Below are 27,223 nucleotides of genomic sequence, written 5' to 3'. Positions count from 1 at the left end.
ATACTTCAGTATCATGTGCTTACGTGAACAACTACGAGCTCAAGTGACGCCAGCTTGTTACAAGAACAGACTACCTCGGTATTACCGTTTGTATTCATCCGCGTTCATAGTACATAACAACATATAAAAGTAGCTTTTCTTTTACATAGCGTTTTACACATGAGTGAAGTTAAATGTTTCATTGTGTTTAACAACTAGAATTCAATTTTTTATTTTAAAATAATACAAGATTGTGGTTTCCAAATAAGAACTATATTTTCCTGCGTCGTGTGAGTGTTTCGACTGGGAGCCAATCACGAGTATGACAGCAACGTCCTTATGTTTACATTAGGATTTTTCTTACAGCGAAAACAGTATAGATACGCCTTATAAACTGAAATAAACTAAGATACGTAACAAATTTAACACATGGCACTGGAAATGGAAGTGGTAGTACTAATCCATGTATTTTGGCTTTTTATTTCAGTACACACTTACTGTGAAAGCCGATGACGGTATTTATAACGACTCAGCAAAAGTAGAGATTAAAATCGAAAATTTAAATGACAATCCACCTGTGTTCTATCCGTATAACAATAATATAACGATTGTAGAAGAAGAAATTGTTCCTGGTTGCATTGTTAAGGTAAGTTAAGTTAAATCAAATAATAGAGCAATGTTTCTCAAATTTTTAAGGTTATATATAATATTTGAATCGCATATTTATCGATTTATCTTCGGCATTTATATTATTACATCATTCAAGTGTCACTGTTACATAACATTAAAGGACATAGCGAAATATTTTACAATTTTGAACAGTTAACTTACAAATTACAAAACAAATATTACAGAGTAGAAAAAATATATATAAACATAGACATACACATTTAAGGTGATTGTTGCTTTTGCTGTTTACAGTCAGATTTTTTTAATGTCGAAAGTTATGGATGACAGCATAATACGAAAATTTTATTTCAAATGAATTGGTAACATGTAAGGAAGAGCATCTGTGTTGCTCGTTCATCAATATTAGAATACTCTCTACTCCAATAGTACTGTATTCTGATAAGTGGATTTTATTTCTTTCAGAAATTCGTTCAGAATAGGGGTCTCTTGCTGAAAGAAATTAGATTATAAATTAGATTTTTATTAACCAATAGAATTACAAGCATTCATGGCATCGTCAGTGCACAAGAAAAATGACATAACTTACAATATAATACTTAAAACTTACAAATGGCTTTTAAGGAACCCGCAGATTCATTGCCGCCCTCACATAAGCCCACTATAGGTCCCTATCCTGAGCAAGATTAATCCAGTCTTTACCATCATATCCTACCTCCTCAATCCATTGTTACATTATCCTCCCATCTACGTCTCAGTCTCCCCAAAGGTCTTTTTCCCTCCGGTATCCCAACTAACACTCTATATGCATTTCTGGATTCGTCAAAGACTCCAGAGTCGGTAAGGGCATGGAATAGTGACATGATCGTTATGTTCTTTTTCTGTTCAGGAAAAGTATCAGCCAGCTTATTTCGAGTGTTTCTTTTTTTTTCGCTGGTCTACATTCTCCTTTATTTTTTCTCCATTATTTGTAGGAATACATACACACGTGCTATAACCTCCATTCTGTCTTACTAAGGTATTACCAACATAGTATCCCTGTCATTGCAGAATTTATTAATATGGTATACTTATATCCGGTTATGTTGGCAGCACTGGAGACAAATTAAATTAGAAATGCATACATTGTGCTTTGGGCCTTTCTGGAATTGAATTTCATACAAGTTTCCAGAAAGATGATTTTTATTTATTTTATATTTCAGCTAAGCATTGAAGCACATATATTACTGGTTCACAAAATAAACTGTAGATGGAAACAGCATGCAAAAATGATAGTAACTCAAAAATTGTCATCTTGTGCTCTAGGCCCTTATGGAACTAGGTGCCTCAAATATTATAGTTCCTTTCTTTTATCAGTATTCTCAATTGGATGATGTAGGGCCGGCCGGATTGAAAAGTATAGTTCATAAACCATATTTACACCTGCATTTAGCATAAATGTACCACTCAGTGCATTCCCATTTTTAACATGCGTCTTTGTGTTATCCATTGTCATTTTTACAAGTTTAATAAATCTCCATGGAATTCCCATTCCTCCCTGTATTTCATAAAGCTTCTCCTTATATATGGTATCAAAAGCTTATACTCAACATACTTAAAAAAAAAAAAAAAAAAAGTATTTTCCTAGTACCCGGTACTCGTTACTTATGTCAATTTTGGCCTAACTAATGTGATTGTCATGGTAACGTATGATGTGATAATACTATTTTTGTGATGACAGACCGGTTACACACAGACCAAGTCCCCAACAGGGATTTTTAGGGGGCGGAGCCCCCTAAAACAAGAAAGAACACATTATAAATATAACTCGTACTTCAACCCAAATGTGATGGACCAGTTAATTACTATAAATTAATTGCATGAAGGTTTGGGGGCCAAGTCCCCAACAGGGGTTTTTAGGGGGCGGAGCCCCCTAAAACAAGAAAGAACACATTATAAATATAACTCGTACTTCAACCCAAATGTGATGGACCAGTTAATTACTATAAATTAATTGCATGAAGGTTTGGGGGCCAAGTCCCCAATAGGGGTTTTAGGAGGCGGAGCCCCCTAAAGCAAGAAAGAACACATCATAAAATATAAGTCGGGGTGTCAGGCACTGAAAAGTGCCTTTTGGAAAGCATGGTGATGCGCATTTGACAAATGCAGTGTACGTACTTGCTAATAATCCCTTTTTATTTGTCGTTATTTACTTAAAAATGATGCGCCAAAAAATAATAATTTCGTACTCACTCCACTTCCTATATTCACATTTCTTTTTCAGTGATTTATTGAAGAATGTACCGGTATTTAAAAGACTAATTTAGAAACGTGTTACATAAATCATCCTTGTGCCAAAAGAGAATGCTCCCTGGACCAAATTGTCGTATTTTGCAGTGGTCGTCAGTACTCGCTGAAATGGGTAATAATATAATATAATTATGTTGTACGTAGCAAGATCGATTATTCAATTGATAGGATATTTTATGAGGTTGTCACGACAGCGATATCTATTGTCAATTGCTTTTATTTGTCAGTAGGCCTTGACTGACGGGTATATAAGGACTGGCGCTCTTAGGGATGGAGGTCGGGATTTGGGATGGCCCACAAGCAACAAGTTATACTAAATATGTTTAGGCTTGGTGTAAAACTGGTCTATGTAACGAGTACCGGGTACTAGGAAATTACCAAAAAAAGTGATTACTTCATATCTAATCGAAATGATTTTTTTTTGTGTTCTACTAAAGTGATGTCTTGATCATGTTTTCAGTTACAAGCATATGACCCTGACATTCAGGATAGGACTGCTGATCAGCAAATTGAGTATTTTGTCGTGAAAGAAGACCAGCGGATGTTGCTTCATATAGACAAGAATGGCTGTCTCACTCAAATTAAGGTAAGTGTGCTTTGCATAAAACATTGCTCTCGAATTTACTTACGAGTCACTCTTAAATGCCATCTTCTCTTCTGCTTCTTAATTCTGGGAAGATAGATAAAAGTGATTATTTTTCATCACTTGAATTCACATTCCCAGCTACATGTTCTCTTACAAAACTAATCCTCTCCCTATACTATAACTGCTATTGCAAAATCTTGTTTTATATTTATGTTAATGTGTTCCCAGAGAGTTGCATATCAGACTAAATTACCAGTACATTTCATTTATTCCAGCCACTTGATCGAGATCCACCACATGGGTATGCTATATGGCAAGTTTTGATAGCTGCAAATGATGAGAATGGAGGTCCCTTATCTTCCCGCAATACTACTGAAGTTGTCATCACCCTCACTGATATCAACGACAATAAACCATTCCTGGATATGGTTCAGCCTGTGAAGTGGGACGAAAACCAAGATCCTGGAATCATTACAACATTGCGTGCGAAGGACTATGACAGTGATGAAAATGGTCCTCCATTTACATTCAAAATTGCCGATTCTGCATCGCGAGATATCATGGATAAATTCGACATATCAGGTATGTTTAACTTGTCGAAAAATGCTACAAATTTTGCCAAATAACTTTTTTGATACATCCAGTTGTTTTGAAAGTACGAAATGTAATGTGTTGCAGCTAGGTTTGCCAGATGTTCTGGATTTTAATATTTTATGCTATATCTTGGATTGAGTTATATTTGTCCCGAAATGCCAAAAAGATTGGAAAAATACAATTTTGTGCCTACTTTCATAAAATTATTTTAAAAATTCCTTATTAATTTTTCCAAGATCCTGTCCAACCTATAGTATATTTACCACTGCCTGGTGCCTCCATTAGGTTGTATTGAAATAAAAACGATAATGTTGTTGTTGTTTTCTAATGCCAGGCGTTTGACAATAAAGTCATTTGACCTCTTGCACTCCAATATTTTTCAAAGATATTATCATGGTCAGCCATTGAAGAACAGATTTTGAGGTGTTCCGAATCCATTTCTTGGTTTGAGTATAAAAACGATAATACTATAATATGTTTCTTTATAATAATACATAAAATCAATAATACAGTTACATGATCACGTTATCATACAACTATATTATTGACTTTATGTATTATTATAAAATTAAATTAATGATCACTGTACAATTACTGACCATAGCATTTCTCAATATCGTACTATAGTAGGTATTAAGTATTATGCAGCATCTCTATTCTTTACTCTCTTTGGAAATTGATTTATTATTAATAGGATTTAAACACTGTACCATGCATTTTTTTCTTTATCTATAGATCAGGTTGTAATGTGACATTTTTCCAAACATTATCAATAATTCAAAAAAAATTTCATAAACTAGCAAAAATGTAACAACATTAAAAATTTGTAATTAGTTGACATACATAAAACTAATAAAATCAATTGTATTACAAATTGAATTAATTCAAATGTGTAGTCATGCTGAGGTCACCTGTCCTAAATTCCTGATGAGAGAATCTGGCAACCCTGGTTGCAACGCTGTAATGCTCCTTGAGGTCATTGCTTCGCAGTGGAGATGAGTAATCATCCACTCTGCAAGACTTGCGAGAGGAGAATGTAAACAAAAACGTCTCATCTCACCCCCAACGTTGTTGTTTTTGCGCACATTATTTTCTGTCTTCTGTGAGCGTGCATTATGTGGTATAGAGTACCAAAATTACTTCACTCCAGGGTGAATTAAAATTTCTTTGCTTCAGGGAAACTGTGATTTATTATTAAAAGGATAAAAAGTTAATGTTTCAGTTGTACGTATAAAGATCTTACACACAACTATCTTGGTATTTGCAGGAGGCCAGAACTTGGAGGCGAAGGTACGCTTTGACAGAGAGCAGCAGAAGAAGTACCTGATACCCATAGCAATCACAGACAGCGGGAAACCTCCTCAGACTGGCACAAGCACTCTGACGGTTGAGATTGGGGATGAAAATGATAATCCAATGAAAGAGGGCCACAGCTCCATTTTTGTATATAATTACAAGGGAGAGACCCCTGATACAAAAATCGGACGTGTGTATGTTGAAGACCCTGATGATTGGGACCTCGGAGATAAACACTTCTCTTGGAAGAACGGCGTACAGCATCCACAATTCCAACTGGATCGAGACACTGGCATGATCACGATGCTTGAAGGAACATCCAATAATTCTTTTCTTTTGGAATTCACTGTAAGTATGCTTCCATTTTATTCTTTATTACACTTTAATTAAATAGAACTATTAAGCTATTCAGAGGATGATGAGAACCATATTGAAACTAGCCAATGAAGTAAAATAACATTACAATTTATATATTAACACAGTGAAATTTACTTATTTATTCATTCATATATATATATATATATATATATATATATATATATATATATATATTTATTTATATATTTATTTACGTATTTATTTATTCTTCAGTCAATTACATTATTGCATTATTTTTCAAAATTAATAATATGTATTTTCTTTGTATAGACCTACATGTGTCTAGGAGTGAGTTAGGTTAATATTTCGGCCTCGCTGAGCCCATTAACATCAAGAAGCTATGGACATACCCTTTTCCCAGAGGCTTAATGAGCCAGTCACGATTTTAGCCACATAATAGGCCCATAGTATCATAATTTCCCACAACTATAGTTCACTCTGTGAACATTGTTAGAAGCATCATAAACTGTTCACAGATAGCAGCAGTGATTTGACTTCAAACTTCAGTACAGCAAAAATGTAGAGGAACGAATTACTATAGTCCTGTCGCTCTAATTTCCGGCAGCCAATCTCGTTGCAGGTCGGCTACATTTAAACGTGTGCGTCTTGTGATTCGCTGATGAAGATTTAAAGCATTTAAGGCTGGATAAATACTTAATATAATCGCCAGCCATTTTGGCTCTTTCGCTGGCGTTCGCAGAAAGCACACGAGGACATTATTTGCCGCTCAATTATTTGTTGAATTACAGTGCGTTTGATTTATTATCATAGGAGCTACGACATGATAATGTTTAACGGTGTGGCAAGTAGATCCCTCGTCTGGTAGCTCGGCAACGAAAGAACAGAAATGGCGAATGATACTACCTACCTAGACTTTATAGAGCCTTGACTTCCTAAGACGTAAGCGAAGAGGCGGAGTCATGCCGGGAATAACAGCATCGTGACTATATGTTATAGAGTGCAAAATTTGAATGGTTATATCATGGATCATAGTTGTGGGATATTTTTCTTTCTATTGCACAAATTCCACATTTTGCACATGCAAGCATTCATACACACACGCACACATACACACACACACACACACACACACAGTGTACATTTTAATCATTTCATGGGGTCAAACAAATTAATTTTTTAGATTATGTCTCATGAATCATGACTGTTTATTCTAACCAATGAATTTTTAAGTTGCCAGACAAAATACATTTCGATATTAGATCATTAATCATAAGTAAATAAAATAAAATAAATAAATATTCAAGTACGTAAATAAATATTGTTTTAGTACATAGCATTGTGATTTTATCTGCTATCATGATAGCCGGTAACAGTTGGCAACATTGAAAATGCGGCCATATTAGCTTTTTAGGAACTAATCCTATGTAAGCTCCACTGTAAGTCATCCTGTATTGTTTTACATTAATCTGTGGTCCATGAAGGGCCCAGACCTACCAGCTGGCTGCTGGCCTCACGTTCACATGCCGAAGCAGAGGTGGACGATCATCCAACCAGAATGGAGGTATCGTGTGGTTACACGATGATCCCCACTAGCTGTTACAGCTGGCTTTCGCAACCGGATTTCGCTACCTATCGTAGCTCCCCAAGTGCATCACGAGTCTGGGCGAGCACTGGTCCCATACACTGACCGAAATTTCATGAGAAAATTTCTTCCCCCATGAGGATTCTGTAACGCGAGTCCTAGACAGGATGCCTTAGACAATGAAGCCACGGCGCGGGACATTGTTACACATTAGCAAAATTAAAATACTCAAGTGATATTGTTGCGTATTAGTTACTATCGTTCATTGATGTTTCAGGTGACGGAAGAAGCACTGCAGATTCCACGCCATACTGTTGGTGCAACTGTTAATGTGACTGTGAAGGAGATCCCAGAAGAGGCTGTGGACAAGTCTGGTTCTGTTCGGATGGTTGGGATTACAGCTGAAGAATTTATCGAGCCGGGTCCTGGAGGCAAACCAAGCAAACATGAGTTGTTCCAAAGACGTATAGCCAGAATTTTGAACGTCAGCGTGGACAATGTGGACGTTTTTACTGTGCTGCACTCGCCACACGAAACAAATGCATCACATCTTGATGTAAGATTCTCAGCCCACGGTTCGCCATACAAACGACCAGAGAAACTAAACTCCATCATTGCTCTCAATAAGGATGCGGTAAGTAAAGTTAAATCAATCAGTCTTCTTAATGTATCCAGCTGTTTGTTGACAACATAACAGTACATTATGCAACGAGTCTATAATGATAGTAATTAAGACGCTCGTTTCATAATTTTCATACGAGCGTCTTAATTACCATTATAGGCAAGTTTCATACGACTTTTTATGCTCGACCATATTTCTAACTTGAAATTATTCAGAAGTATTCATTTTATTCGTATCTAACTGAAGAGTGGAAGTGACCTTGTGCATCGCTCGTAAATTGTGAGATGTGCGCAGAAGCGAAAGTATTGTTTTTTTCCGAGGAACAATAATGTCATTGACCTTGTTGTAATCTACAGAATAACATGAATTAATTTTTATATAATCTGGAAATTGATTTAGAGTTGAAAAACGAGATGACAAATTGAATTTATTTGAATATTATTTACAATTAACGCTAATTATTATAGTAACAGAACATAACCTTCTGCGACAGTATTGGATTTCCAGCCTACGTGACGTTTCCCTCTTTGTCTTTCGATTGCATATCCGAGAATAATCGAAAACCTGAACTTTAATGAATAGGTGTACTTTAATGACATGCATTAAAGGACTGCTACCAGGTGTATAATTACTACATTTCGGCATGGTCGAGCATAAAAATACATAATGAAATTTTAAATAAGAATATTCTGCGACAAGATGCGGTGGCTATCAAAACGATAAAAATTTATTAAAAATAAATAATATACATCGAATATTATAAAGATGACTAGAGATGGTGATTGATGATGTTCAGTGAAGATTTTAAAATGGTTGGTGCAATTGTCTGAAGAGTCTTATCAGGAACCTTTAATTTTCTGAGGATCTCCAATGTAAATTTGGGAATTGTTCCTCGCGCACCAAACATAAGTCCAATGACATTCCAATCTTGAATATTATATTTATGACTGAGATCATCACAGCATGGAAGGTAAATAGCGCGTTTCTCTTCATGTACCTGCTTTGGTTAATCTTCATTAATTTCGAACCTTACAGTGGGGTCAAGAATGAGACCAGCTTTTTTTATCTCGGCCAATTACTATGATGTCAGCACGCTGTGTAGATCCTTCCATTGAACTTCCTCATATACTTCGTATCCACCATGTTCCCTTAATCTGTTAGCAATTATTGAGCGGACTGTGTTATGTCTGTCAATTCGCAGTAATCCGCCCTGAGGGCAGAAACCTAGCACATGGGGTAACGTTTCATGCTCATTGCATCTCCTGCAATGGGTGTTGCTAAGGCTTCTACCGGGGAATGATCTATAATCTTTTCACTGTAAGAAAAATCCTAATGTAAACAATAGCACGTGACTGAAGTGAGGCTTCATTGGCCGCTGTTTGGCGCCATAGATTCTCAGTACATGTTCCCGCCTACTGTTGTACATTCTGTTTCATGTTAAACGTTTCCCGTTACTCGTCAAGTAGGCCTAACCTCACTACTATGCATTCGTTTGCTTAGGAAACATTTACTTTATAATTACTGCAATTAAATTATTTTTAAGTCTTATGTCTTCACAATGGACAGTTGAGGATACAGAAGCCATACTTCAGTACCACGTGCTTACGTGAACAACTACGAGCTCAAGTGACGCCAGCTTGTTACAAGAACAGACTACTTCGGTATTAGGGTACTGCTTGTATTCATCCGCGTTCATAGTACATAACAAAATATAAAAGTAGCTTTTCTTTTACATAGCGTTTTACACGTGAATGAAGTTAAATGTTTCATCATATTTAACAACTAGAATTCAATTTTTTATTTTCAAATAATACAAGATTGTGGTTTCCAAATACGAACTATATTTTCCTGCGTCATGTGAGTGTTTTGACTGGGAGCCAATCACGGATATGACAGCCACGTGCTTGTGTTTACATTAGGATTTTTCTTACAGCGAAAACAGTATAACTGCGATGACATTGGTGCTTATTTTAATGGCCTCGGTTTAAAAATTTAATGTTACAGGACTAGAAAATTGAATTAATTGGTACTTCTTTGTCTTTTCACAGATTGAAACTGAACTGGGAGTATCATTGCTGATGATCAACATAGACGAGTGTCTGAAAGAAAAAAGTTCCTGTGAATCATCATCTTGCACAAACTTTCTGAATAAGAGTAATATGCCGGCTGCAGTGTACACTAATACGAGTTCCTTTGTGGGCGTACAAGCTGTCGTAGATCCATTATGCCTCTGTACTGTAAGAGAACCTGTAGTCTGCCTCAACGGTGGCACTCTGCTAGGAGAAAAGTTAGTGTCATGTTTACGTACATATGACAAATGTGTGTTTTAGTTGTGTAGCTACTCGCTTATTAATGGAAATGTTGTTATTTCAGATGCGAGTGTATGGATGGATTCGAAGGTCCAAATTGTGAATTAATTGGTATTGGCTTTTATGGCACTGGATGGGCGTTGTATCCTTCAATTGCAGCTTGTGACGAGGCTAGATTGACTTTGGAATTAACACCACACAAAGAGGATGGTCTGGTATTTTACGTTGGCCCAATGGTTCCTAATCCACTACTGGATGTGCAAGGTATATATGATTAAATTATCAAGTGTTGAAGACAAATTTTTTCTTTACATGCCCTCTTCTCTCTTCACTTACTTACCTACTGGCTTTTAAGGAACCCGGAGATTCATTGCCGCCCTCACATAAGCCCGCCATTGGTCCCTATCCTGAGCAAGATCAATCCAGTCTCTACCATCATATCCCACCTCCCTCAAATCCATTTTAATATTATCTTCCCATCTACGTCTCGGCCTCCCTAAAGGTCTTTTTCCCTTCTGCCTCCCAACTGACACTCTATATGTATTTCTGGATTCGCCCATACATGCTACATGCCCTGCCCATCTCAAACGTTTGGATTAAATGTTTCTAATTATGTCAGGTGAAGAATACAATGCATGCAGTTCTGTGATGTGTAACTTTCTCCATTCTCCTTGTAACTTCATCCCTCTTAGCCCCAAATATTTTCCTAAGCACCTTATTCTCGAACACCCTTAACCTGTGTTCCTCTCTCAAAGTGAGAGTCCAAGTTTCACAACCATAAAGAATAACCGGTAATATTACTGTTTTATAAATTCCAACTTTCAGATTTTTTGACAGCAGACTGGATAATAAAAGCTTCTCAACCGAATAATAACAGGCATTTCCCATATTTATTCTGTGTTTAATTTCCTCCAGAGTGTCATTTATATTTGTTACTGTTGCTCCCAGGTATTTGAATTTTCCCACATCTTCAAAGGATAAATTTCCAATTTTTATATATAAAAATATCATTTCCTATAGTCCACTGTAGTCTGTTCAGTTGTTGTTTTTCACGAGAAATGAGGGGTATTTTGATCGGTGTTCATTATAGATGCCTGTTGCTAGTAGCCAGAGGTGGGGTGTAGTCAATATATACTGCAGGGCTGTGTCTTCTGCAACTGGTACTGATGATTTTAATTTACTTCTTTTGTGGTTTATGGATGGACAGTATAGAAGAATGTGTTCCAAATCTTCATCATGATTATTACACCACAAACAAGTAAGATTATCAGAAATGTGAAATCGGTGTAGGTACAATTGAGTGACAATGTGACCTGTTCTGGCTCTTGTTACAAATGTTTGAACATGTTTTGGCAAGTTTTTGTACATTTCCAGGTCATTTGGTTTCTTTTGTACAGACTGTAAAATTTTTCCTTTGTGAGAAGAGAGCCAATTGTTGATCCATAGGTTTGTAAAATGAGACTTTACTGAAGCAAAAGCATTGGATAGAGATATCACTTGAAGAGGTCTTGGTTGCAAATATGTTTCCTGTAGAAAATCTAATCAAGAATCATTTATTTCTTTGGTGTATTTCAATAGTGTGGACGGTTTTCGTGTAAATTAAATTCAACAACCACTAATTTTAAATCACTGAACAATGTGAGCAGATTGCAACGTCGTACCAAGAGATTGAGGCTCGCATAAAGGGACAGATCTGAGTTCGTTAACCTCTTATTATGTGTGTTAGCAGTGATGTTGTCGGACTGCTGAAACTTGCAACTTAATTTTCTAATTAACCGTGCATTTAATCACGAAACGTAATATAGGTTTTCTATTCATTTAAGTGTACCCTACCATCCCTTTCAATCTGCAGGATTATTTAGCTTATATTCTGTATAAGAGGACTTCTAACTTTCTTTACAGATTTCATGTCTTTGGAGATCAGTGATGGACATGCACGTCTGCTAATGGATTACGGAACAGGAACAGTCATGGTGGAGCAGAAACAAATTAAACTGACCGATGGCAAGTCTCACAAAGTGGACATTTTGTGGAGCAAAACGGTAGGTTATTTCGCAAATACATGCGGATATTACAGGTGATATTGTTTTGTCTGACAGTTTGTAATGCTAATGTTTGGATTGTTACAGAGTATTGAGCTGAAAGTGGACAACTGTCAGATGAGTTCGTGCCTTTCTCTGACGACACCTCAAGGGCCTAACGAGTTCCTCAATGTTAATGGTCCTTTACAGTTGGGTGGCACCATCATGGATCTCCATGCTCTTGCTAACAATATGAACTGGACTAAAAGGCCTTCAACACTGAACTTCGCTGGCTGCATACGAAACCTTACAGTAAATGACAAGGTAAGAATTTGCTGAAGTCCTCATTAAGCATCACGAAATGAATCTCTGTCGACTTCGTCTATTAGTCTATTCATTGGTTTTCTGAGACGTCTCCAAACCCTAGGATTGCAATTTTTCATTTATAGAGGGATTCTTTTGTTGTTAATTTGATAAACATGTTGTTGTTGTTTTCTAATGCCAGGCGTTTGACAATAAAGTCATTTGACCTCTTGCACTCCAATATTTTTCAAAGATATTATCATGGTCAGCCACTGAAGCACAGATTTTGAGGTGTTCCGAATCCATTTCTTGGTTTGAGTTGCACAGTGGGCAGTTAGGGGACTGATATATTCCAATTCTATGAGGGTGTTTGGCCAAACAATCATGGCCTGTTGCCAATCTAAATGCAGCTACAGACGATTTTCGTGGTAAATCGGGAATCAGCTGTGGATTATGATGCAGAGAGTTCCATTTTTTTCCCTTGAGATTGTGTTATCAAATTTTGTTTGTTGAAGTCTAAGTATGTAGATTTAATAAATCTTTTCACAGAGTAATACGTAGATTTAGTAACAGGTCTGTAAGTAGCAGTGCTGCCCTTCTTTGCTAAAGCATCCGCATTCTCGTTTCCCAGGATTCCACAATGGGATGGTATCCATTGGAATACAATTCTTTTATTGAATGATATTAATTGAGAGAGCATTTTAGTTATTTCTGCTATTCTGCTGTTTGATAAACATGTTGTAACCGACTATTTTTGTAGTTTGATTTCTTTCTTCAGATGATGTCACATTTAGACAGAACAGTTAAAAAGTGACACAACTCAAAATTTAATGTTTTGAGAAACTTCCATTTTAAAGTTTCATGTTGCTATGAAAAATCAAAGGATCATTTAAATAACTCAAAATTCTGTTATTCATTCATTGTGTTCTGCCGAAGAGCAGATCTTTCATTGCAAACCCAGCTTTCTCCAGTCTGTCCTATTTTCTGCCTTCCTCTTTGTCTCCTCATATGATTCATATATTTAATGTCGTCTATCATCTGATATCTTCTTCTGCCCCAAACTCTTCTCCCGTTCACCATTCCTTCCTGTGCATCCTTCAGTAGGCAGTTTCTTCTCAACCACTGTTCAGAGTGTAGGTTTTAATGTATGTATGTTAATTAGAAGCCATTTGATATTGTTTTCTGCTAAAATGAAAGATTTCGAAGAAGTATTGTTATTTTGTTTTCTATTCTTAAGTAGAGAACGTTTTTGTCTGAAAATATCTTGAGTTTGGTTTATATAAAAGGAAAACGAGGGAAGTCAGCCTGGGTAGCATAGTCGGTATAGTGCTGGCCTTTTGTGCTCGAGATTGCGGGTTCTATCCTGGCCCAGGTCAATGGCATTTAAGAAGTCCACATTTCCCACCAGAATCAAGAGCAGACTTCCAATGGACCTCATATTATAATCAAAATTTATCATCACACCAACCTATGTAAATAATTATTTATTAACAATTATTTTTGTTCATTGAGGAGCCCAATCTAGGCTGCCCTCTATTCAGTGTCATCTATTGTATTTATATTTTATTTAGAAATGATCTGTATAGCGCTAAATGTGCTGATCGATCAATAAATTATTTAAAAAAAAAGTGTGTTTAAATGCGACAGGCTCATGTCAGTAGATTTACTGGCATGTAAAAGAACTCCTGCGGGACAAAATTCCAGCACACCGGCGATGCTGATATAACCTCGGCAATTGCGAGCATCGTTAAATAAACCATAATTTAATTTTTAAGACTAGGGGAGGAGGATTGTGTGAATATGCATATTTTGTGGATGAGGGAATTTTATTTACAATAGTATACCGTTACTTACTTACTTACTTACAAATGGCTTTTAAGGAACCAGAAGATTCATTGCCGCCCTCACACAAGCCTGCCAGCGGTCCCTATCCTGTGCAAGATTAATCCAGTCTCTATCATCATACCCCACCTCCCTCAAATCCATTTTAATATTATCCTCCCATCTACGTCTCGGCCTCCCTAAAGGTCTTTTTCTCTCCGGTCTCCCAACTAACACTCTATATGCATTTCTGGATTCGCCCATACGTGCTACATGCCCTGCCCATCTCAAACGTCTGGATTTAATGTTCCTAATTATGTCAGGTGAAGAATACAATGCGTGCAGTTCTGTGTTGTGTAACTTTCTCCATTCTCCTGTAACTTCATCCCGCTTAGCCCCAAATATTTTCCTAAGCACCTTCTTTTGACAATTAAATTTTTCGATGTGGCAAAGTTGACTAATCTAACTCCATTGTCACTACTAATTGCGTGTAGGCTCTCTTTTCCAATAGTTGGTCTAAAAATATCCTCCCTTCCTACTTTAGCGTTGAAATCCCCCAATAAAATTTTCATGTGATATCTAGGGAACTGATCAAAAGTCTGTTCCAATTCCTCATAGAAGCTATCCTTTATATGGTCGTCTTTCTCTTCTGTAGGGGTGTGAGCATTTATAACTATGATGTCGCACCATCTACCCTTAAGTACTAAATATGATAACCTGTCACTGATAAATTCGACCTTTTTTACTGCTGATTTTATTCTTTTATGAACAAAGAATCCTGTTCCTAATTGGTGATTATTGTTTCCTTCCCCATAATACAACAAGTAATCGCCTATTTGTGATATGCCATTCCCATCTAACCTAACCTCTTGTACTCCCACGAAGTCTATTCTATATCTAGCTAGTTCTTTAGCTACTAATGTTACCCCTCCTGTTCTATAAAGACTAGTTACGTTCCAAGTGCCAAATCTCAAAACCTTATTCCTTTGCTGTGGTCGTGCCAGAGAATCAGTCCTATTCCAAGGCTTATTGTAGGGATTCGTAACAAGCTGTTTTTTACGGTGATGGGTTGCTAGCCCTTCGCCCAACCCCCAAGCTGGAGGACCACCCCTCATAGGCTGTCCACGAGTGCTTATTCAATATATTCGCAGCTCCCCTCCATATCTGGAGGCCGTCTCCTCTATCCGCAACCTGAGGACTAGTATACCGTTAACACTTTTAATTTCAGGCTTCATATATTGGCAATGTTAGACATTTATTTGTGCTACAATAATACTGTGCTTCTCACTCTATTCAGACCTACAACTTGGGAGATCCAGGTGAAAGTAAAGATGTAGACCCAGGCTGCAGCATAGGAGTAGCACGTGCAGTGTCTTTTGGTATCAACACAAATTTCCTGGTGGCTATTTTGGTCTGCATTGCCATTCTTTTGGGTAAGTGTTACGATGCTAGGGTAACTAGTAAGTGTTTATAAATATCATGTTTAAACCACGTTGTTATATCACAACTGTAATAGTCATTCACAAAACTTCCTTCTTGTAGTTATTTAACTGAATATTTTGTATGTATGTATGTATGTATGTATGTATGTATGTATTTATTAACACTACAATTGGGTATAAACCCGGTGGCAGTGATATATAATATGCAATAATTACAATTACATTGCGAGTCCTTGGCATCAACACCTTTGATTTGATTACCCCCTTTGATTTGATTACCTGGTTGGGTTTTTCCGAGGTTTCCCCCACCGAAAAGGCAAATGCCGGGTAATATTTTGGCGAATCCTCGGACCTCATTTCATCTCACTACATCTCGCCAAAATGTAAAAAAATTGTACAACATTGTAAAAATTGTAGAAAATTACTAAATTGTAAAACTATAAAAATTTGTAAAAATTGTAATTGTAATATTGTAAAATGTTGACATGTTCCACATCTTAAAGCTTCATTGCTCATGTAAGATCTATGGAATAAAATAAATGAATGAATGAATGAACATGAAATAAAATAAAATAAACGTAAATCTATAAATAGTAGATGCAATAATCCTAGGACTGTAAATAAAAACTATTCTATAATAACGCCTACGATAAGCAAAAGTAAATCTAACTTATAAGTACTTCTATTTTACCCAACTATTACCAATTTAAATAATTACATATGAGCTTAATTAATTACATACCAACTTAATTACATATCATCTTAATTAATTATATATCACCTTAATTTATTTATATATCAACTAAATTACATATCATCTTAATTAATTACATATCAACTTAATTAATTATATATCAACTCAGTTAATTACATGACACAACTTAAATAATTACACTGCACCTCCAATTACATTTTAATAATGATCAGGTATGTCTATTACCATTTATTTCATTTACCTCTCTCAAATACCAACATAAAATATCAAAACAGGTTTTAGCTAATAAATACTATTTCTTCATAATTAATGTTATAAAATGCTATTTTTTTTTTTAATTTTTGCTATAAATACAACAAATTAATGCTATAATTTCACACCTCCAATAATGGATGTACTGACGGAAGTGTTTTCAGCTAACCAAACCCTTCTCTGTCTGTGAGAATTCAGCAGGATGACCAACTATTGATCACAAAAATACAGGAGACTTCGGCATGACAAATTTTGGAGCAATTTTTTTTTTGGGATATGAAGTCTAGTTTCATTGATGGAATGTTTTATATTTACAATATAAAACTGTCACTCCAATTATAATACAAATCTGATTTAGATCACAATATTGAGTACAATGGTATTTAAAAATGTGCGGTTTTTTTTTTTTCAACAAGATGCTGCAGAACATTTTTTTTTAATATGCAAACTGACATCCACACAGTTACACCAAAGATTACAGGATTTCCTGAAAAGAATTGTATCGATTGGTGCCTACTAAACTATCGATATTAATGCCAGTTTATATCTAAATTTATTCGGTGGATATATTGAATTTAAAAATTAATTATCGTGATTGATAAAGAAAAATACATGAGGATTAAGAGATCAATACAGGAGCTGGGAGAATCCAAAAAGATTAGTTCAAATATGGGAGTACCCGGAAAATACGGGAGAGTTGGTCACCATAGAGTTCAGGGATGGTACCGGTTACAAATTCTGGGTAATAAGAAGGATTCGGAATTACAAGCTTTATCAGATACGTTCGTCAACAATAAAGAAAAAATACCACTGTCATACATCTATGACGCAGTGCATGAGGGTAGGCCACTAGAGGGAACCGAAGAGGTGGAACTTAAACCGAGAGGATTTGATCCGACATTGGGATGGGAATCCGGTTGGCTTAGTGGATAGAGCATCAGTACATAGAGCTGAAAACCTGGGTTCAAATCCTAGTACCGGAGAGAATTTTTCTCCGTTCCACTCATCTTTCATCATATGTTGAAGCAGAATATCTGAACGGAAATATCATATGTCTATATCATAATAATATAGTTATTACTTGTTCAGTATTCATCAATGATGATATAAGTGTTAAAAGAAAGTTATCCAAGAATGCAGTAAACTTTTTGTTTTCAGTCCTGTTATTGGCCGTTGTGGTGCATCGTCGCAAGACAGATGATCTTTACAAAGACACAGATGACATCCGTGAGAACATCATCAACTATGAGGATGAAGGCGGCGGTGAGGGGGATATGACTGGATATGATCTCAATGTTTTGCGATTACTGTATGACAATGATGGACAGCCAATGCCGAACAAGGAGTCTGAGAATCTTCGAGGAAAAGGTGGCTATACACTTGAATATTTGAGTTTCTAATTATATCTCTAAGAAATAAATGGTAAATTCTTACAGGGAAGCTCTGAATGTACATTGAAGCTTTGTCTGTGATCTGATTCTTGTAAGAACTTCAACTTGCTACTTGTAAAACTATCAAAGTCTTGTCCTTCAGCCCTCTCATTCCATTCTACCATCTCTTTCCGTTTAACGTATGTTTTACATAATACACTGTGGTGAGACAAATTAGTTTGAATTTCTTGCACCAATATACACGTAGTGAAGAATTAATAATTCCTCTTATTACTTACTAGCCGTACCCGTGCGCTCTGCTGCACCCGTTAGAAATAAATATAAAGTAATTACATAATTAAAATAGGACGTTTGATCCAGGGAACATTCGTGTTTGATAGAAGGATAAATCGTTTAATATGTTACTTAATTTAAATTGCATCCAAATAATTAAAATGCGATCATTTTGGTCCAGAGACACTCATTTGGCTCAATGACAATTCCTTTAACATGTTTCTTAATTTTTATTACATTCAACCATAGTTTAATGAAGATTGACATCATTTAGATTTAATGTATATATTTTATTTTACTTGTTATAGGTTTCCATTGAATTATGGTAATAACTTAATTTTAACCCTTGTTTTCTACGTATTCAGTAAATGGCACTTGGCCCACTATGGTTATATTATATTATATTATATTATATTATATTATATTATATTATATTATATTATATTATATTATATTATATTATATTATATTATATTATATTATATTATATTATATTATATTATATTATATTATATTATATTATATTATATTATATTATATTATATTATATTATATTATATTATATTATATTATATTATATTATATTATATTATATTATATTATATTATATTATATTATATTATATTATATTATATTATATTATATTATATTATATTATATTATATTATATTATATTATATTATATTATATTATATTATATTATATTATATTATATTATATTATATTATATTATATTATATTATATTATATTATATTATATTATATTAAAAGTTACTGTAATAACATTATAGCGTTAGGTCCATCTAGAGAAACTACACTTTCCAATGGTGAAATAATAATTAATTATACAAATCGGTTAATTTAGCTTCTGATATTACTTCATACAAACACAGAAACATTCTGTGTAGGCTGTCTTTCATAGCTTTCGAGTGTTGCTGTCCAAGGCCCCTTATAGACGAAGTCATTTGTTTTTTAATTTATTACACGGCCTTAGATGGCAGTTATTTTAATTTTAAAAGTAATTTATCTCATTAAATATCAGTCCTATCAAAATTTTTCAAGGAATAAAACTTATCGCAAATTATTTTTAAAGAAACTTTTGTTATTTAACATTTTTCACAAAAATCAATAATAAGAGAGATATTTCGATTTATTTAATTCAGACCCCCTTATAACCCCCCTTTTAAATAATGTATTTTGAATGCCATATAGCCTAAAATCTAAGTTACAACGAACATAATTTATATTCCAATTTTCATCGAAATCCGTTCAGCCATTATCGCGTGAAAAGGTAACAAACATACAGACAGACATACAAACAAAAATTTGAAAAAAACGATTTTCGGTTTCAGGGTGGTTAATTATATATGTTAGAACCAATTATTTTTGGAAAATCGAAAATTACCAGAAAAATTTCGGCTACAGATTTATTATTAGTATAGATGTACAATGAAGTAAGACATCGGAAATATCTTTAGTTAAGGTCCCTCATATTGGAAGATTTCCATTAATTTCATTCTGGTGATAAAGTAAGAACTCGTTATAAAAATACTAGTTTCTCATCAGCTCTGTTTCCAAACAGTAAGGACACATTTTTCTTTTCAATGTACCTGTCATGGATCTCTTTATAATGACTATCAACTACCATTTCAATACAAGACATATAAAGTAAAATGTACCAGACTCTGTACCTCGAAAAATTGACAATGTTTTACACCATGGAGCAATGTATCTGTCCGGTTTCTAAAAATTAAATGAAAAAGCAAGCATTGTAGTTGTTATGTTCATAATATTACTGATAGGTTAATTTTACACTTACAAGTTGCACTGTAAATTTTGTAAAAAAGGCCTACTGTAAGTTGAAATATAGAATCTATACAAACAAGATGAAGACCATGGTTATCAGAGGCAAAATAAAGAAGGTAAACGTGCGAATTCGAAATGAAACAGTATAACAAGTATCTGAGATCATGTTGTCAATTTATTGCTAGGAAACGACATTTTTCACTGAAATTTCAGTGAATTTTTTTTCGTTCTTCCTCAGTATGTCAACCCTGCACTTACTACCAACATCTCCCTTAGCCCATACTATTCTCTTGTCCACAGAACTACTTAATGTTTTGTTGGTTCAGAAACTGAAAAAAATGTAGCTGAAATTCTGAATCATTACTTAAGTAACCTCATTGTATTTAAAATATGATTAATAGGGTTAGGATTTTGATGACCTATAAATCATGAAAAAAGTCCTAAAAACAATGCATTTATGACCTAAAAATCTTTCAAAAATGCCCTTAAAATGCCTTAAAAATTGTTCTTACATAATTGGCTTAGTAGGAAAAGAGGTTTTGTACTACTTAGGCCTAATATTTAGACTAGTAATTAAATTAAATTCTACGAGCAGTACCAACATTTAAGTTTATTTAATTTTACATAATTTTTTCTAAGTGGTACACTTTAATTAATTATTTTACGTGATGTAATTTCCATGTAGCTCACCACAAGGCCACTCTTATCCGGAATTAGCAGGTATAGAGGAATCTATATTGAAGGGGTGGTTGGAGTGTACTACGTTAAAATGGCAATATTTGTGTAGAAAAGCAATTAAAATATTATACAAAATAATGAGTATTAGCCACCAGCATAACTCGGTCGGTTAAGGTGTTTGCCTGCCGATTCAGAGTTTCACTCGGTCGCGGATTCAACTCTCGCTTGGGCTGATTATCTGGTTGGATTTTTTCCGAGGTTTTTCCCAACTATAAGACAAATGTCAGGAAATCTGTGGCGAATTCTCGGCCTCATCTCGCCAAATATCATCTCGCTATCACCAATTCCATCGACACTAAATAACCTCGTAGTTGATACAGTGTCGTTAAATAACCAAGTAAAAAAAATAGTGGGTATTAATGGACAAAATATGTAGACAAATATCAAAGGAAATAAACATTATTTTATATTAATATGGGGATTTATGGCCAAAATTAAATGAAAATGCCTCAAAAATGTCCGAATAAAACAAAAGATGCTCTTATGAGTTGAAACAGGCAAAAAATGCAAAAAAAAAAAAAAGTCCTAACAAATATGTCTTAAAACACTCAGTTTGTCACATAACATATAAATACTAAAGCAGCTATGTTTCTGGCTTACTAAAAAAAAAAAAAAAAGATGCAATTTCATCAAAATTCTAGCTCTAATGATTAACATTCATAAATATGAAAAAGTGTTGATTATTTGTGTTCCCTTCATTCCACATAGCTCCTCCAGATGAAGTACCGGACATCTGTGGATTCCTGAAGGACAAGAAGAAAGTGTGTGACAACGACCCCGAAACAAATCCATTTGATGATGTGCGCCACTACGCTTATGAAGGTGATGGAAACACAACAGGTTCTCTGTCCTCTTTGGCGTCAGGTAAGCATTTGTTGCACACACAGTACGTGTATGTGGTTTTGTTAAGTTTATAGAGAAAATTCGTATGGTAAAATGTTCCGACAAACTTCTTTCTTATAAATTTTCTTGTAATGTATACAAATATGTTATAGATTTATTGAAATAGTGGTCGTCTGTGATCAAATCGTTATTGTATTTGCCATTAAATTCAAGGTTCTCAAAATGGAACTTCCCAAAATCATCAGGGCGAAAGCTCTCTTGGAAAAGTTGTACTTGGTTAATCTGTACAGAAATTGATAAAAGGATTAAGTTAGGTTAGGTTTTGTTGATTTATCCAATAGATCATATACATTGTTACAAGACAAAACAAATACATGAGTCAAAAATAAGATGTAAAAATACACCGAAGAAGATATGAGAAAATACACTAAAAGACATAAATTCATACAATGAGCAATAATTAGTATTCCCGAGAGAAATTTGTATGTTTTCCAAGGACTTTAGGAAACATGGCGGGGTCTTTTCCAGAGATTAATAGTAAAAAATTCTAAATACAATTATTGGTACTGCATTTTAACTTAATTATTTTATTTTATATTTTTTATTAATGGTAGTACTTGACTGTTTGTCACATTTTTTATTATAGTTGATTTTAAATTATCCATACATTTTTATTTTATAACATTAATAAGAATTATACAGTAAAATAGTAAACTTAATGCACTTTATAATATGCTTTACCATGGCCTTCTTTATTGAACATGGATGTGTTCATTGTTGCAGTCGATATGTATATAGTCCTCCCATCTCAGTGGATGGCAATTACTAACTTATTTATAGGAAGATCTGCTTCCTACAGCTCTATGATGCATCTATGCATCACCTCAGGTGGATAAGACATGATACTTTCAAAAATTTATTCTCATTGGATAGTTTATTCAAAACCTAGACAAACAAGCTGAATGCTATTCTGATTACAAAGAATAGCAGGGTTTACAGTTCCTTCTGTACATTGGTATGTCTTTTGTTTTCCAATCGAAGTCTTTATAAGACAATAATAACACAGTCTAGTATATACAGTCACGAAGCTTGAGTTGTTGAGGGTACTAGGAACAATAGACTGTGCCATTACTATTTCGCGTTGTCTGTGATGAGGCATTACTAGCGATCCTAGTGGTTAGCAACTATCTATAGATGCATATTCCCTACTTATTGAGCTTCGTGACTGTATATACTAGACTGTATTGTATTGCATTGTATTTATTAACATTCCATGGTATTCATACATGCTTACAGCTAGAATATGGAACAAGTCAAAAAACTTAATACTATTATAAAATCTTAATTTATAGTCACAGTCTAGATGAAATATATACAGACGAGATTTACAATATAGTCTACTAGTACAACACAAAGTTTTAGTATCAATTTCATGAAGTGTTATTGAATGTCATGAATTCACGTACAGAATAGAAGTCGTGAGAAATTAGGTACTTCTTTAATTTGGCCCTAAATAATTTTATGTTTTGAGTTTCATTTTTTATATCGATAGGGAGGCTATTAAAAATTTTTACTGCCATATAACGCACTCCTTTTTGATAGCATGATAGACTTGCCGATGGAGTATGAAAGTCATTTTTTTGGCGTGTATTTATGCTATGAACTGTTGAATTAGTTACAAAGTTTTCACAATTACATACGAGAAAGATTATTAATGAAAAGATATACTGACAAGCCATGGGCATTATTTGTAGTTTTTTTAAAATAGTCCTACACGATTCCCTAGATTTGGCACCTACTATTATTCTAATTACTCTTTTTTGTAATAGAAATATATTGTTACTATCTGTGGAATTTTCACAGAATATTATTCCAAAACTCATTACCGAGTGGAAGTATGCAAAGTATATTGTTTTTAAGGTATTAAAATAATAATTCAAGTCAATATCGACTTTTACCATTAATACTAATGAACATTTCTGTACAAGGTAGAGAGTAAGAAAAATCGGTATCAATTAAGCTGAAATGAGTGACTTGGTTGTGAATATTAGAAACCAGTTAACTATGAAGTATTGAAAGAACATTTCTGTCCGTATGGTGTATAATTTTTCTTGTAGTTGTATTGCATTTCTGGTGGTGTGGAAGAGAAGGCCTGATGGCCTTAACTCCATCAGAGTAAATAAATAAATAAAGTGGTCGACATATCAAATACATAATATTTGTTCTTAGGTACTGATGAGGGCGATTTGAACTTCGACTACTTGTCCAATTTTGGTCCTCGGTTCCGGAAGTTGGCTGACATGTACGGAGAAGATCCGAGCGATGATGAGGAAGAGAACTTCAATACTCCAGCCTCAGAGTCATGGTGCTGAGCCACCGTGAAGCAGGCTGGGCAATGCCACAACAATTACTGTAATGATTGACAAAGACCTTACCAGAAACTTAGCCTGCTGAAGCAAATGGATCGAAATCCAGGACAAGAACCCGTGTTTCTAATGGTGCTAAAGGAGGCTCAAATATTTCCGCATTACTTAAACAGGTACAACTTGGTAGAAAGACAAAACAGTCCCACAGGTGTTCGATTTAGAGGAGCATCTTCGGATTTCCTAGTTTGACTCGGCCACAATCACACATCATCCTTTTTTTTTTTTTTTTTTTCTGTCAAGTGACTGTACTGTTGGAACAAGTTGGTTCATTGTTTCGGGACTGGGAGTGAAGTCCCTTCATTTTTATCAAATATGTCCTGAGACTTTCAGGTGCATGTAAAGTGCCAAATAATATTCACATGCAGCGATCCAGCACCTGCACTGCCATCTGCCAGCCATTTTTGAGACTTGTGGACAGTAAAATTGGCTAGCAAGCATCTGAACTGTGGACCGATGCCACCCATATTTTTATGAAGTATACGTGAAGTCCATCCTGTATGTTTTAGGTGGCATATGTTAGTTCGTGGTTCTACTTTGATTATTTTGTGAAACCGTTAGTGCTTAAACTGAGTTAGTGGGGGTAGATTTTGACCGGAATCGAGACTTGGCTGGCAAGTGTGGGGTCCAGGTATTAAAGTATTGCACATTCCACTTAGTAAAGACACTTTTATATCCAGTAAAGTACTTAACGTTTTCTGATGTTAGAATCGTCAGAACACGATTTCTTTCGAGCCTTTTCAAGTAAAGTGAAAGAATGTTCTTTTGCATACCAAAGAGACATAATATTGTGTAGTGTTTGAGGGCTTTTTGATGTGAATCGAACAAAGTGCAGAAGAGCAAAACAGTGTCGCGGACACTTGAAGACCCCTGTGTTTGTCCGCCATATGAATGATTTATATTTCATTATACTTGTGAGTTCTTCAGATGGGCAAACAAAGTCCAGTTTATTATAGTTGTCATTTTTTTTTTTATTTGACGAAGATTTTGTGTAAAAACAAATGTTGCTACTGGTTCGTGAAAATTTTTATGGCCATAGATGTGATTCTTTACATTCCACGGAGGACGAGATATTAAAATTTGGCCTCAGATTTAAATCTTCGACCTCTGATGAATATTATTGGTAATAGTAGTTCCTTCAGTCCAGATGTAAAGGATGACAACTTGATTCTTGTTAAAAGGGCATTCCATTGTATAGATAACAAGTCTCACAAATATCAGCACAATTATGTCGTGGTGAGAGAGGGAACTCATTTTAGATGCTAAATCAACAAATAAGTGAAACAAAGAAGTCAAGATTTTCTTTCATAAAGAAGAGGAAATACATGCCGTGTGCCTTTCTGCTAGATATGAACCAGGCTAGTCAGGCAAAATGCAGAAGAATTTCTTTTTGCTAGTGATTGGTTTCCAACTTAGTAAAACAATTGTATATGTTTGTGAATTTGAACAGAGCGAATGAATTTCTGCATGTGTGTGTGAAAATGGTGCTGTGAATTTAATAATTTTTAAACTTGTTTTATATGTATGGAGTAACTGGACATCCTATTCTGGAATACAGTAACAACGTGAAAACTTAAGGGGCAAGAGTTGAAAGCAAAGGATGAAACATGAAGGCCCGTTAATGGCAACATGGTCACACCTATAGCATTTCTTTCTCATACCTCACGGTTTGAGTCAGTCAGTTCAAGATGGATTGAACAGTTACCTTATTTTATGCCTATTTAGACAATAGATACACAGTCTGATTGTTGATAGATCATACAAGTCATTGCATCATAGTAATCGCTAATACATTGTATGTAATTCTAACCTGAGTTAATTTTAATCACACAAATATACGTACTTAAAATAAGGCAGCAAAATAACTGACTGTGATTATTATTTAATCGTACTAGTATGAAGTTATGGTCTACTCAACAGTTACGTTTGTAATATTTCGAAATGCAACCAGGTCTAGATAAAAATTGGAAACCAAAATGAAAGCGTGGTCTTTACTCTTATAGGTTTTTGTCAGAATCTTTTTGGTATAAAATACAACACGGGAAATTCATAAAATCAGATGCAGCAAAAACAGTCCTAAAAATACAGTTCTATGTATATGTTATTCTATATTCCACGTTTCTTCCACACTGGAACATGTCATTACTTGTCAGTAGTAGGCTATAATACACTGTATGCCATTAATTTTATTTCTTTTGTGTAAGCTTTTTTTGCGTTTGTAATAAATGAGATATGAACTTAATTTTGTACTTGATATTTGTGTCTTAAAGTGAATGTAATGCATCACTGCACAGATGTGATATCAACCAAACTATTGTAATAAAATTTGTTTTTGTAATAAATTATTGAACTTCATATGAAAGTAATATTACACATTTATTTGCGTAGTATCACCATAGAAAATATAAAAATACAGACACACAAGATTTTTAAGTTTGTGTTACAATTTTAACCAACCAACATATGAAACAGACATAGTTAAACCTAGAGAATGGATGAATTGAAATCAGAATAGAACGAGACATCTTAAAACCTGAAAGACTTGCTTGTCATTTCATGAATTTTATGTAGAACTCAAGCTTACCATTATTGTTTGCAAACTAACTCCCAGAAATCAAATATCTTAATCTTGTTTTCAGCATTTGTGGGGCAGCTTCAACTCATCTGACTTTGAAGCCATTTACTTTGAAATTTCATTTAAGAAAGAAATGTACGCTCAAACGAATCTTACATTTCCTTTTCTAATTAGCACTTTACTCCTTCCTCCACGTCTATGAGAGTTTTATTGTTAGCAATTACATTGTGTCACTCAGTAACACACAGAAAAGTATATAGTAGGCCCAATTGTGATGAGTCATGTTATCTTGTATTGAATTGTTTCTAGCTTCTTCTGGTGGCTAAACTGAAGGAAACGTGAATGTTAAGAAAGACATAGGCCTACATGTTTTCAATGAGAGAAACGCTAGATCATA

General features: G+C 34.7%; 1 protein-coding gene across 2 annotated transcripts in view; it reads left to right on the top strand.

Moving 5' to 3' along the window:
• Positions 1 to 24,486, top strand: part of shg (E-cadherin shotgun) — a 77,897-nt gene extending 53,411 nt beyond the window's left edge. For both annotated transcript variants that reach the window (XM_069822827.1, XM_069822826.1), the window contains exons 9-21: positions 467 to 625; positions 3,356 to 3,481; positions 3,757 to 4,063; positions 5,343 to 5,719; positions 7,570 to 7,926; positions 9,963 to 10,201; positions 10,288 to 10,487; positions 12,126 to 12,265; positions 12,353 to 12,568; positions 15,666 to 15,801; positions 17,936 to 18,145; positions 21,694 to 21,849; positions 24,058 to 24,486. In XM_069822827.1, coding sequence (XP_069678928.1) covers positions 467 to 625; positions 3,356 to 3,481; positions 3,757 to 4,063; positions 5,343 to 5,719; positions 7,570 to 7,926; positions 9,963 to 10,201; positions 10,288 to 10,487; positions 12,126 to 12,265; positions 12,353 to 12,568; positions 15,666 to 15,801; positions 17,936 to 18,145; positions 21,694 to 21,849; positions 24,058 to 24,200 — 2,766 coding nt within the window. In that variant the 3' untranslated portion in view covers positions 24,201 to 24,486. The remainder of the gene's footprint in view (positions 1 to 466; positions 626 to 3,355; positions 3,482 to 3,756; positions 4,064 to 5,342; positions 5,720 to 7,569; positions 7,927 to 9,962; positions 10,202 to 10,287; positions 10,488 to 12,125; positions 12,266 to 12,352; positions 12,569 to 15,665; positions 15,802 to 17,935; positions 18,146 to 21,693; positions 21,850 to 24,057) is intronic.
• The last annotated feature ends 2,737 nt before the right edge of the window (positions 24,487 to 27,223 follow it).

Source organism: Periplaneta americana, chromosome 4, assembly GCF_040183065.1.
Source record: "Periplaneta americana isolate PAMFEO1 chromosome 4, P.americana_PAMFEO1_priV1, whole genome shotgun sequence".
In the NCBI taxonomy this organism is placed as follows: Eukaryota; Metazoa; Arthropoda; class Insecta; order Blattodea; family Blattidae; genus Periplaneta; species Periplaneta americana.
Note: the sequence above shows the minus strand (reverse complement) of the source record. Positions and strands in the feature narration are given on the sequence as shown.